The following is a 14,003-nucleotide window of genomic DNA, read 5'->3' as shown; positions in this document are numbered from 1 at the left end:
TATCTATCTATCTATCTATCTATCTATTACATCTAAACCGCGGAATCGGCAACTCTTAGACATAAAGGGATACATGGTTTAAAATTAGAGTCAGAAACACTGACACTTAAACAAATAGATTTCATTGGTTGACAAACCCCCTGACTGGCGAAAAGGGAATATATTATTTTAAAACTTATAAAACTTGATGAAGTTGATATTTTACAAATCTTTCTATGATTGGTTATCCGATACTCAAATTATAAAAGCCGTTATTAACTTTACTAAATTTAAAATTAAATTTTCCAATTCAAAAATCTTACTTGTCATTCAAAACTTTGGCGGTAATGAAATTTTTGCTGTGTAAATGTTTACGTGGTACTTTACCAATATCGGTTATAATGCCTTGATAGTCCACCTGAAATTTAAATTCAAATAAACTTTATAAAAAACATTTAAAACTTAATGAAATAAATGTTAAAAACTTACAATAATGGAATGATATTCATCTTTATCTCCCACAGGAACTGTAAATTTCATTTTAACTTCTGAACGTGTATCCAAGGTATAGACTGTTTTATTATACATTTCACTGCTGCCATATACATTCGTTAAATAAGCAGTCAAGTCGGGCTTAAAGTCCTTCATCATAGCACCATCATTACGCAAAACTTTAGCCTGTAAATTAAAATAGAACATAAGAATTGATACAATAGATCTGTATCTTAGAAACTACTTACCGACACTTCGAATGGCACACCAGGTATATAATTACTGGGCAATTTAGTTGCCTCCACACGATATGGATCCAAATGTACTGTTATAACAGTTGAGAAATTCTGCACGGAACTAGTCGATGTTTCCTCTACCAAAGCATCCAACAAATATTCACGTTCATAGTCTTCTTTCAATTTTAATTCATCTCTAATATCAAATTCAAAATAAGCACTACCATCTATGGGTACTACCTTGCGGGTAATTAAATCATTGACAAAAGGTTGCAAAGAACCAAAAAAGGTGGGATAAATCGAGAGAGTTGCTTCACCCACTATAGGTTTACCAAAGGCATAACTAACAAAATAATAAAATCATATTGAAATTACAAACTACAAAATCCGTTAACAGTTTACTTACTAAGCTTTAACTACAGCTCTAATTTTACCATCCTTATATATAACATGCTTATCAGTATCAATATCCACTACAAATTTCGGCAATATATACTCCACCACTTCAAAAGTTCTCTTATAGGTTTCATCCATAACCTCAACTTCTACCGACCATTCACCAAATTTAGGATAATCCGACAATTGCAAATCATTGGCATAAACTCCACTGGTTAGTTTAACATCTTTATATTTCCTTATAACATTATTACCACCATCTTTGATAGCAATATTAACATTTCCATAATTTAAAGCTGGTTTTAAATTGGCATCCATAATTAAGACACGATAGTGCACTATATCTTGGGGTTTATAAATGGCCTTATCCGACTGCACCATAACCGTAAATTGTTTAGCATCAAAATTCAATTGAGTCTCATTGGTAAAACGTATACCCGTTAGACCCTCAGCGGTTAGGTTATAACGATCTCTTTTCAAGGAGGGTATCTGTTGGGTGAAAATCAAAAATAATGATTAATGTTTAAAGTTTGAATTTGCGGCAGAACTCACCTCAAAATGTACCATTTCAGTTGAATATGGTCTGACTTCGACTGTTTTAAAGTCACTATAGGCACTACCGATTATACCAACTTTTACTTTAGCCGGTTCGGGCGCCTTGTGTATGCTTACGGCTACATGATACTGTGAATTTGGTCTTAAAGTATTTGGTGCAATAATTGAATATAAACTGAAAAAAAATTACTTTTAATAGAATTTTATTTTACAAAATATGTTAATGATATCCGAAAGCATTTTAAGGCGAATAGAGGTTATTCTGTTTAGGTTGAATTAAAAGCCAAGTTCGGTAGAAATAGATCGTAAAGTTGAGTTTACATTTTAACAAGTTAGAGTGCTAAATTCGGCTGAGCCGAATCTTAAATACCCTCCACCAGCTACTTTTATATTAGGACTTTTCTAATTGGTCAAATATTTGTAGAAATAAGTTATCTCATGTCTTAAATTGAAAAATCCCAAGATTTAAACAGCTTAAATCTATTACAATTCCAAGATTTATTGAACATTACAAACGCAATTTTCTTTATATTTTTATAGCGCTTAGCGATATTTAGTAATTTTCATGTATGCATGTGTGTGAAAATTAAAGGATTTTCAAAATACATATATAATCTACACAAATTGCTAATGCAACTAGTTAAATACGGTTAAAGTGCTTTCAGGGGCATATCTAACCAATTATAGTCCGATCGTAAAAAATTCTTTAAGCTAAATTTCTGTACATAAAAGCTATATTTCAGTAAAATTTTATATCTATATCGTAATTTAGTAATAAGTAATATGTGTTTAAGTGATTTTCGGAAGGGAACGTGAGAAATCTTGAAATAGAATTTTTGTATACAAAAAATTTCACAGTAATATTTCTATGCATATGGGCAATACTTATACCAAATTGTGTATGGATATCTTGATTTAGTAATGAGTTATGCGCGTTTAAGTGATTTTCGGGAGGGGACCTTGTATGGGAGCTTTGACCAATTTTGAACCGATCAAAAAAAATTTTCATAGTAATATTTCTATGCATGTGGGCAATTTTTATACCAAATTTTATATGGATATCTTAATTTAGTAATGAGTTATGAGCGTTTAAGTGATTTTCGGGAGGGGACCTTGTATGGGAGCTATGACCAATTATGGACCGATCGGAAAAAACTTTCACAGTACTATTTCTATGCATATGGGCAATACTTATACCAAATTTTGTATGGATATCTTGATTTAGTAATGAGTTATGCGCGTTTAAGTGATTTTCGGGAGGGGACCTTGTATGGGAGCTATGACCAATTATGGACCGATCGGAAAAAACTTTCACAGTAATATTTCTGTGCATATGGGCAATACTTATACCAAATTTTATATGGATCTCTTAATTTAGTAATGAGTTATGCGCGTTTATGTGATTTTCGGGAGGGGACCTTGTATGGGAGCTATGACCAATTATGGACCGATCGGAAAAAACTTTCACAGTAATATTTCTATGCATATGGGCAATACTTATACCAAATTTTATATGGATATCTTAATTTAGTAATGAGTTATGAGCGTTTAAGTGATTTTCGGGAGGGGACCTTGTATGGGAGCTATGACCAATTATGGACCGATCGGAAAAAAACTTTCACAGTAATATTTCTGTGCATATGGGCAATACTTATACCAAATTTTATATGGATATCTTAATTTAGTAATGAGTTATGCGCGTTTATGTGATTTTCGGGAGGGGACCTTGTATGGGAGCTATGACCAATTATGGACCGATCGGAAAAAAACTTTCACAGTAATATTTCTGTGCATATGGGCAATACTTATACCAAATTTTATATGGATATCTTAATTTAGTAATGAGTTATGCGCGTTTATGTGATTTTCGGGAGGGGACCTTGTATGGGAGCTATGACCAATTATGGACCGATCGGAAAAAACTTTCACAGTAATATTTCTATGCATATGGGCAATACTTATACCAAATTTTGTATGGATATCTTTATTTAGTAATGAGTTATGCGCGTTTAAGTGATTTTCGGGAAGGGACCTTGTATGGGAGCTATGACTAATTTTGAACCGATCGGAAAAAATTTTCACAGTAATATTTCTATGCATATGGGCAATACTTATACCAAATTTTATATGGATATCTTAATTTAGTAATGAGTTATGCGCGTTTAAGTGATTTTCGGGAGGGGACCTTGTATGGGAGCTATGTCCAATTATGGACCGATCCAGAAAATTTTTCTCTGAAAGAATTTAATTTGTAAAATTTTGTGAAGATATCGATATTGTGATGGAAGTTATTAACGAAAAACCCATTTTCCGGGAATATGTACTTTTGTATGGGAGGTATATGAAATTGTGGATCAATTCTGGAAATTTTCTGCACGGATCAAGATCTTGTGTAGAAACGAATGTATGGTCATTTTCATGGAATTATCTTGCATAGTTTTGGAGAAAATTACATTAGAATGTGTAAAAAATGCTTATTTTTTTCGAGGTTGTTTTAAATTTTGATTCATAACTTTTCCCGATGTGAACCGATTTTGCTCATTTTCAATACCAAACTGTACCGGTTAATAATGAATATTTTGGGTGAATTTGGTTAAATTATATTGCTTCGTTTTAACGTGAGCGTGTTTTACACAGACAGACGGACGGACGGACAGACGGACATAGCTAAATCGACTCAGAATTTCATAAGGACCCAGAATATATATACTTTGTTGGGTCTCAGATGAATATTTCTTGGTGTTACACACGGAATGACAAAGTTATATATACCCTCTATCACCACTGATGGTGGTGGAGGGTATAAAAACTAAGTCAGAAAAAACTTATACATACTTTTCTAACCAAAACTTATCTTTGGTCCTGATCAGGTCCAGCAGATACTAATAAGGCAAAATAAGTCGAATAACTGTTTCGAAGAGCACCAAAGACATTAGAAAAGCAGCTCGTATTGTTAAATCTTTGATTGTTTTGTGCTCAGAGTCAAACCTAATGGTGTGTTGATAGCGTATAATGTTCAGAAAGTTGCAAATCAATTCGGTAAAGAGCTTTAACTAGAACTTAGGTAGTGCCTTTTTTTATTGGACCAGCACTCAGGGGATGACCCCTACTTATGCGAAGCATTATGTTGGAACTAGGAAAATAGGTTGTGGGAGTAGTTTTTGTGGACATTTGATTTAAATCTTCTTATATCGAAAGTGGCAGGGAATTCCTCTGCAGGAAGTTTATTCCACATACGAACAGTGCGGCGAAAGAACTAAATTTTCATGCCCAGAACATCAAGAGTTTCTGATTCCTTTATATTTACACCTCCCATATATATAGATGGAACAACAATATCTGCCAAGTGTTTATGTGTTCAACTTTAAGCATTAATGGATGGACCTCCTCATCCAAAATGCAACTATAAAATCTTTAATGGGAAAATTTCTGGAAAAATAGCATACATTTATAAAACTATCTTGTTCAAAATTGTGTAAAGATTACTGCCCAATCTATTTATTATGTATGAGCGATATTCCGGTGGAAAGGATGATGAATAGTCGTTGGAGTTTAAATGGTTTTTCTTATTATTTCTTAGGACTGGACCGATGCGGATAAAATTTGCATAGCCAAGGAGTATCAGAATTGGGCATTTTCGACATATGTATGTATCATTTTTTAAACTCGTGATATTTTTTAGAATTACCAGATTTGCAAAGATATACATATCGGTCGTAGTTTTAAGCCGATTTAAATAATAAAATTTTTAAAATGTATACCCTACACCACTATAGTGCGGAGAGTATTATGCTGATGTTTGCAACCCCCCAAAAATATTGGTCCTAACCCCACCTTAAAGTATACAAATTGGCTCGGAACCACTTACTGAGTCGATTTAGTTATGTCTGTCCGTCCATCTGTCTGTGTGACCACATATTCTTCTTGCGACCCAAGGACGAACGCTATTGAAAATGGTTGAAATCGATCCATTATTTCGCCTAGCCCCATACAACCGTAGCTCCTGAGTTGGGCCTTCAAGCTCATAATTATGTTAAAAATCGGCAAAATTTAGTTTTATAGAAGTTTAAATGACACTGCCGATTTTTGTAATGATCGAACCTCTTTTAACCCTAGCTCCCATACAAATTCGCCTTCAGAAAATGACTTGAAGGTCAAATTTACTTATAAACACTTAATACACGATGAAATTCTACATAAATAAGTTTGATGTAGACGTAAATTTCTCTACCAAAATTTATAAAGCCTATAGGCCCATATTTACCCTCACCCCATATGAGCCCTCTTGCAGAATATCTCTTCTTTTGTCAACAATAAGTAAAACTATTCCAGAATATAATCCACATTTTTAACATACTCATAGGGTATCATATGATCATGACATGTCCGACTATACACTCATACTTGTTATACCCTACACCACTATAGTGGGGAGGGTATTATACGTTTGTGCTGATGTTTGTAACACACAAAAATATTGGTTCTACACCCACCTTAAAGTCCGTCCGACTGGCTGGCTGTCCATGTAAACCTTGTGCGCAGGCTACAATCCGCAAGAAGCCTATTGAAAATGGTTGAAATCGGTCCATTATTTCACCTAGCCCCCACACAACCGTACCTCCCGATTTGGGCTTTTTATGCCATAATTACGTCAAATATACTATTATCTCTTCAAAAATTGGCACAAATAAGTTTTATATAAGTGTAAATGACACTGCAGATTTTCGTAATGATCGGCCCTTAGCCCCCATACAAACCCCCCTTCAAAAAATGTCTTCAACGTTTAAAATTTACTTGTAACCATTTGTATCGCAATAAAACTCAACATAACTAACTATTATTTAAAAATATATTCTTTTCTCAAATTTAATGACGATCGGCCCATGTTTGACCCATACTCCTATATAAAGCCTCATTTAGAAAATTTGTTTTTTATCAATAAATTGCTTAAATACTTTGGAATTAAGATAAAATTCAACATAAAAGTTTCTTTATGAAAAATAAACATTTTTAAAATATACTCATGGTGTAGGGTATTATATGGTTGGACATGCCGGACTATACTTTCCTACTTGTTTCTTAATTATGCTGAAACAAAAAAAATACCGTTTCTAGATCCAGAAATTATTCTTACAGCAAGTTTTGACATAAATTTTCTGAAGAACACAGATTCCGGAACCCGGCATCCAACTATTCAACAATTCTATTATACATGCTTTCTATAAGTCTGCTGCTTAAAATCAGCAAAATATCTTAAATTTGAAAAAGTACGTTTCAATCTACATTTTACTTAAAAAGTTCTTTTATGGACAAAAGTCTAATGTCCATTTTTCCCAAATTAATCTCTAGAGGTACTGGCCATATAGTGTAGGTTTCGTTACATAAATGGTACGATTTATAAATAATCCATACTAAATAAAAGGGGTTAACTTAATTTTTCTCCAATTCCGTTAATTCCCACACTTGTTTTGAAAAATATTTAATTCATACCAAAAACCAACAAGTGAAAGATGCAAAATCATGTTTTCGTGAAACAGAAGAAACTAAAAATCATTAAAATATTTGTCGAAAATAATATTAAAATCCATACAAAACGGTATATAAAATTAAAACAAACAAGACAAGTGTTTATTAAAACACCAAAAAAAAAAAAAAACATAAATAAATAATAGACAATGAAAATTTGTTATTCAAAAAACATTAATTGTATAACAGAAGAGTTGGTACAAATAAACAGTTTTTTTTTTTTTTTGTGCAGAGTTACAAAGTCATAGGAACCGACAGAAAAAAATATAAGATGTATGTAGGTTAGAGTGCTCCAAGCTTGTATGAAGGAAAAAAAAATTTATCCGACAGGCCGTCCCCCCCTCTGGAATTGTTCTATGGGTTGTAAAACTATGTCATGCAAAAAATTAGTCTGATAGGATAACGTTAACAGGTGCCGCAACGGCTCAGAAGTTTCCAAGTGCATTTACAAGGGGAAAAAATCGATTTTTTTCAGTTTTAGCTCAAATTTTGCAACTTAATAATAAACTTTGCACTTTATTGTAAAGGAATCGTAATGTGCACAGAATAAGCATTTCAGAAAGATATAAAACACAAAAATTGGTTGAAAATTTTTAAAGTTATTGCAAATTCCCCAGGCCATTAACGTGTCTCACAGCACATGAATTCGAAATGTGACAAAAAAATTAACATTTTTTAGGAAATATTGTAAAAAAACATTTTGTTACTTAAAATATACTAAAAATTACTTGAATACTAGCTTTTGTCCTTATACGATAACGCAAACTTGTTCTCAGCTATGGTCAAAAAAGTTTGATTTTTTCAACGGCCGTTTCAAATCTCCAATTTCAGTTTTTTTGAAACTTTGTTAAACAAATTTTAAAATTTTTAGAAGATCTCATGGGAATTTATGGACAATAGATAAGGGAATAAAACGGTAAAAAATTAGATCAATAATTCTTACAGTTTAGCTGTACCTGCGATTTGAACTCGGCGGATTTCGGGAAAATCGCATTTTTTTGTAATATATTAGAGAATACGTAAAAATTTTAAAATTTGTTTAACAAAGTTTCAAAAAAACTGAAATTGGAGATTTGAAACGGCCGTTGAAAAAATCAAACTTTTTTGACCATAGCTGAGAACAAGTTTGCGTTATCGTATAAGGACAAAAGCTAGTATTCAAGTAATTTTTAGTATATTTTAAGTAACAAAATGTTTTTTTACAATATTTCCTAAAAAATGTTAATTTTTTTTGTCACATTTCGAATTCATGTGCTGTGAGACACGTTAATGGTCTGGGGAATTTGCAATAACTCTGAAAGTTTTCAACCAATATTTATGTTTTATATCTTTCCGAAAAGCTTATTATGTGTACATTGCGATTCCATCACAATACATTGTAAAGTTTATTATTAAGTGGCAAAATTTGAGCAAAAACTGAAAAAAATCGATTTTTTCCCCTTGTAAATGCACTTGGAAACTTTAGTGCCGTTGCGGCACCTGTTAACGTTATCCTATCAGCCTAATTTTTTGTATGACATAGTTTTACAACCCATAGAACAATTCTAGAGGGGGGGACGGGCAAAATTCGCAACTTCGTTTTTTTGGAGCACTCTAATGTAGGTGAACAAGATACGAGTACACAATTTAAAAGTGTAAAAAATGATTTTTATACCCTTCACCTTCGTGAGAAGGGTATATATAAGTTTGTCATTCCGTTTGTAATTTCTATAATATAATTTTCCGACCCTATATATTCTGGATCCTTATAGATAGCGGAGTCGATTTAGCCATGTCCGTCTATCCGTCTGTCTGTGTGTATGTTGAAATCAGTTTTCAGAAGACCCCAGATATCTGCGAGATCCGAATTTTCAATAATTCTATCGGAAATACGGTCGAATAGAACGCTATTTAAAATCAGCCCAATCGGCCCATAAATAACGAAGATATGAGTAAAAATCCGAGACCACCTCTGAAAATTTCATCAAAAATTTACTTTTTTCGTGCATGCTTATACAAAACAATAAACAAACAAAAACAAAATAAAACAAAATTTAAATTTTTTTGTTATTTGTTATTGTAATTCATTGTTTATAAACTTTTTGGTACTTTTTCGTTCTACAAAAGGTACTTTTTGAATTTTCTATAATATTGTACCTAGAAACATGAAATTTAGCATGTAAGAACCTATTAAAGGGGACTGTTTGGTACTTTTTCGTTCTACAAAAGGTACTTCTTGAATTTTCTATAATATTGAACCTAGAAACATGAAATTAAGTATGTAGAGCCCGGATTAGGCCAGAACACATAAAAGGGGCCTTTTTGGTACTTTTTCGTTCTACAAAAGGTACTTTTTGAATTTTCTATAATATTGAACCTAGAAACATGAAATTTAGCATGTAGGGCCTTGACTAGGTAAGAACCTATAAAAGGGGACTTTTTGGTACTTTTTCGTTCTACAAAAGGTACTTTTTTAATTTTCTATAATATTGAACCTAGAAACATGAAATTAAGTATGTTGAGCCCGAATTAGGTAAGAACAAATAAAAGGGGACTTTTTGGTACTTTTTCTTTCTACAAAAGGTACTTTTTGAATTTTCTATAATATTGAACCTAGAAATATGAAATTTAGCATGTAGGGCCTTGACTAGGTAAGAACCTATAAAAGGGGACTTTTTGGTACTTTTTCGTTTTACAAAAGGTACATTTTGAAATTTCTATAATATTGAACCTAGAAATATGAAATTAAGCATGAAGAGCACGGATTAAGTTAGAACGTATAAAATGGGATACAATTGGTATTTTTGGATTTTTTTGTAATAAAATTCGTACTGACTGTTTTTTAACACATCATGGTGAAGGGTATATAAGATTCGGCACAGCCGAATATAGTACTCTTACTTGTTTTTTTAAACAATTGTTTGTGTTTTTTAACTCTATTGATAAAATCACGTTACAGTCGTAAGTGGAGGTTATTAAACTTTTTTACTACAATGGCAAATGATGAGGCGGATGACGAAGATGATGATTTTTAAGATGATGACGCTCGATGCTGTAACAAAATATTAAATTACTCTTTGTATTATTTTCGAGTTTTTACAATGCGATCATTATTTTTAAGTTACTGTTTAATACAACTTCATGAGGAAGTTGTTAGAAAGTAAAATTAATCATTTTAATTACCAACATATTTTCTTAAAGTGTACAGTTTTTTAAACATTTTATTTACATAAATCTTTTAAAATTTTTTCTGCAAGTGTTAAATTTAAACAGTTTCTTAAACTGTGTTTTTAAATTGTACTGCTTACACCGTACAACAAATTGGGAAAAATTGTTGCACACATGAGCAAGACCATATACGTTCGAAACTACATACTTGATATAGTTATACTACATTTTCGGTTTTTTATTTTCTGATCGTTTCTTCCTTTAAAAGGACTTTAAAGTTTGAAAGGAATAGTAAGTATAATTATATTTAGCTAAAATTTGGTTTGGTGTAGTGGGTCAATATGGGTATCCACTGAAAGAGGAGAACAACAGTATTTTTAGGAATAAAATAGTTTTAAAATGTTAGAATAAAAAAACCAAAAAAATGTCCTTTGAAAATTTAATCCTTTAATATCGTTATTTTTTATAGTCAGTTTTTTTAGAAAAAAATATATGACAAATTTATTAATATGGAGTTCCAGAATCCATAACTTCATGTTCTTATCTTTATTAGTTTTTTGTAAAAAAATTTTAAAGTTAATTTATATTCAAATTAAAAAATATGTTTGTTGAAAATATTTTGTAAATTTATTATTTATACCACTTGCTTATTGGAGTTGTTATCTCAATGTCTGTTAATTTTTTGTAATAACGTTAAATTGACAGTCTTCAAGCAGAATATCTACCATTTAAACGATAACCGGTTGAGATAACAGGCCTTAAAATATATAAAATTTTATTTCGAGTGATTATGACGGTTAAGTGATTAAAACATGCATGTTCCGAACTCTGAAATCCACTTCAGGATAATATGATAAGCGCAATATTATTATAAATATAAATTATAATAGTAAAATATGGCTTGAACTTCCATAATTGACTTATAAACACGATATTTTTTTAAACAAATTGTCGCATTATTGTTGTCTGGTGCAGGCCTTTAATCTATATTTGACTCTAGCCCCTATATGAAGCCACTTTCAGAAAATTAGTTTTTCTTCAATATGTCGCAATTGAAATAAAATTCAACATAAATATTTTATTTGCTAAAGTAAATCACATTTGAAATAAACTCACAACTGGTCATATGGTCGGCCCAGTCCGGTTATACTTTCCTACTTGTTTAAATATATATGTATATCGTGGTTTACTAATTGCACATGATATACCTTCGCCCTTTTGTATTTTTAATGAAAACTATATCATAAACTACTTTGAAAACATTATTGGGAGGTCAAAGATATTTTTAAAAGATATATAGAATTTAGAATAACTATAGAGAGTTCGGAATAATTGTGTTAAATTAAAAAGGAATATATACTTCCCCAGAAGGTAGTTTTAACATGAAAGGATAAAAAATGCAAGATTTCCTTAATCGATTTTTATCCTTTCATATTCTTCAAAGTTTCCACTTTTTTAACTTTTTATCATAGAGATAAAGAAACTCGGTTCCACAATATCAAATTTCTCATTTTTCTACATAATATTTTAACAAAAAAAGGACTTTGAAATTTTAGAGGGGAAAATGTTATTAATTTATTTATTGAGATATTTAAAAATAATTATAAAAATTAAACAAATTTAGCTATGAAGACCAAATTTCAGACTTTTGTACTCCATTCTTTATTATGAATATTTTTTGTTGAACAATTTTGTATAAAATTTCAAGGATAATAAAGGATAAACTTTTGTAAAGATATTTTTTACATCTTTTTATTCTTAAAAAATAAAACAAAATACGAGATATAAATACTGCAATTGTCCTCTTTAGTTTGATACCCATATTGTTATAATAGGGTGGCTAAAAATATTTTATAAAAATTTTTGAAAATTGTATGTACCTCAAATTTTAAAGTCCTTTAAAAAGGACAAACGATCAGAAAATGAAAAACTGAGTAGGCAGTTATACCACATAAATTATGTGCTTTCGTATGTATATGGTTTGGTTCGTGTGTGAAAAATGGTGTTGGACGGTGTTATATACCAGACTATTTGACATACAAACATAATTCTAATTTCTTTTAAAAAGTAGAAAATATTTGTATTCTATTTATTTAATTTGCCATAAATTAAAAACACAAATTTTCGGTTTCATTAAGTTTCTACTTTTGTTATTTAATGAATTATACTTGTCGGTTGTTAAAAATGATTTATGATTTTTGTTTATTTTACATGTAGCACTGTAACACAAATTTTCTTTTTAAAACAACTATAAAAAATACTCAAAACCACATAATTAAATATGGTTAAAGTTTATGACAAATAAAAAATATGTTGAACATTGTTTTTAATACCATAGTAATTTAATTTTTATATATTAGGGTGGAACTTGTTGAACTACAGTAGTTAATTTGGGTTGCTAACCCCAATCTGTAATTGTATTTACTTTCTTGAGTAAATCTACCTTATAGTCGATAGGTTGGACTTTAGGATCACATAACAGAATTTGCAAATAAATGTTGTTTACGCTGTGGGGTTTTTCAAACTTTTGAGCACAATATCTCGAAACCCTGATATGATGAAGAATTTCTAATGCCAGATTCGTTTAGAAATAAACATTATTTTTAGAGGATCGTTCTACATTTCACTCTGATCCTATATAAAGAATTCTTCTTTCTGGTTTCATAGATACGTTAAGCCGCTTTTTCAACCATGTTCCGGTTAATTGGAGAAAGGTTAAGATCGTTTTTATTCCCAAAGCTGGCAAAAGAATGCGTGAGACTTTCGTCCAATTAGTCTTTCATCTCTACAGCTCAAAAGGCTGACTTATAAATTAGGCAACGACTAGAGAGCTCATCACGGCTTTCTAATTGTCAACATGCCTACCTTAAAGGACGATCTACAGAGACTGCTCTACATGAAGTTGTCAGAGTTATAGAAAGATCCCTCGAATTTAGACAATATACTATGGGAGACTTCTTAGACCTAGAAGGTGCCTTCAATAACGTAAATACTTCTGCATTCCAACAGGCTCTTGCTAATCTAGCAACACAATTGCTGATATACTTCAGTAACTATGTTGAAATCTAGAAGTCTTGGTAACAGCGTTAAGTCCAAGCAAGTGGAGCTCATCGTTGTTAATTCGATTCTTATAGAACTTAGCAACAGGGGGATAAAAGCCGTTGCCAGACGTGATTAGCGATATTATGTCTGGTGCTTTAATGCTACTCTGTAATTAAGCCACAGACAGTGGTCTAGGAGTAAATCCAAGCAAAACAGAACTGGTACTATTCACAACAAGACCAAGTTTCTAAGCTTCAATTTGCCTCGGTTAAAGAACTGCGAAATCCTCAAATAAAACAATGCCAAATATCTAGGAATTATTCTAGACTCCAAATTATCATGGAAACTCAATATCCAGCACCGAGTCAATAAGGCAACGGTAGCCTACTATACCTGTCGCAAGATGTTTGGAATGAAATGGGGACTCAGTCTCAACATAGTTAAGTGGATATACACAGCTATAGTACGTCCTATTCTTATATATGGACCTTTTGTATGGTGCACTTCAGCTAAGAATAATCTTGTTGTAGATCACGTGCTCTAAGAACTAGTCCTTTAGAATCTCTGAACACTATATTACACATCCTACCTATAGATATGCATATAATGGCCATATCTGCTTGCAACGCA

General features: G+C 31.5%; 1 protein-coding gene across 1 annotated transcript in view; it reads right to left on the bottom strand.

Moving 5' to 3' along the window:
• Positions 1-14,003, bottom strand: part of LOC119604389 (CD109 antigen) — a 37,843-nt gene that overhangs the window by 16,502 nt on the left and 7,338 nt on the right. Inside the window, exons 2-6 of the mRNA XM_037956954.1 lie at positions 1,656-1,833; positions 1,114-1,592; positions 720-1,050; positions 469-657; positions 303-397 (exon numbers count right to left, since the gene is read on the bottom strand). Coding sequence (XP_037812882.1) covers positions 303-397; positions 469-657; positions 720-1,050; positions 1,114-1,592; positions 1,656-1,833 — 1,272 coding nt within the window. The remainder of the gene's footprint in view (positions 1-302; positions 398-468; positions 658-719; positions 1,051-1,113; positions 1,593-1,655; positions 1,834-14,003) is intronic.

This window comes from Lucilia sericata, unplaced genomic scaffold (assembly GCF_015586225.1).
Source record: "Lucilia sericata isolate MDLA Ls3-8-SP2 unplaced genomic scaffold, ASM1558622v1 Contig000389F_arrow, whole genome shotgun sequence".
Classification (NCBI taxonomy): domain Eukaryota; kingdom Metazoa; phylum Arthropoda; class Insecta; order Diptera; family Calliphoridae; genus Lucilia; species Lucilia sericata.
This window is presented reverse-complemented; position numbering and strand designations above follow the sequence as displayed.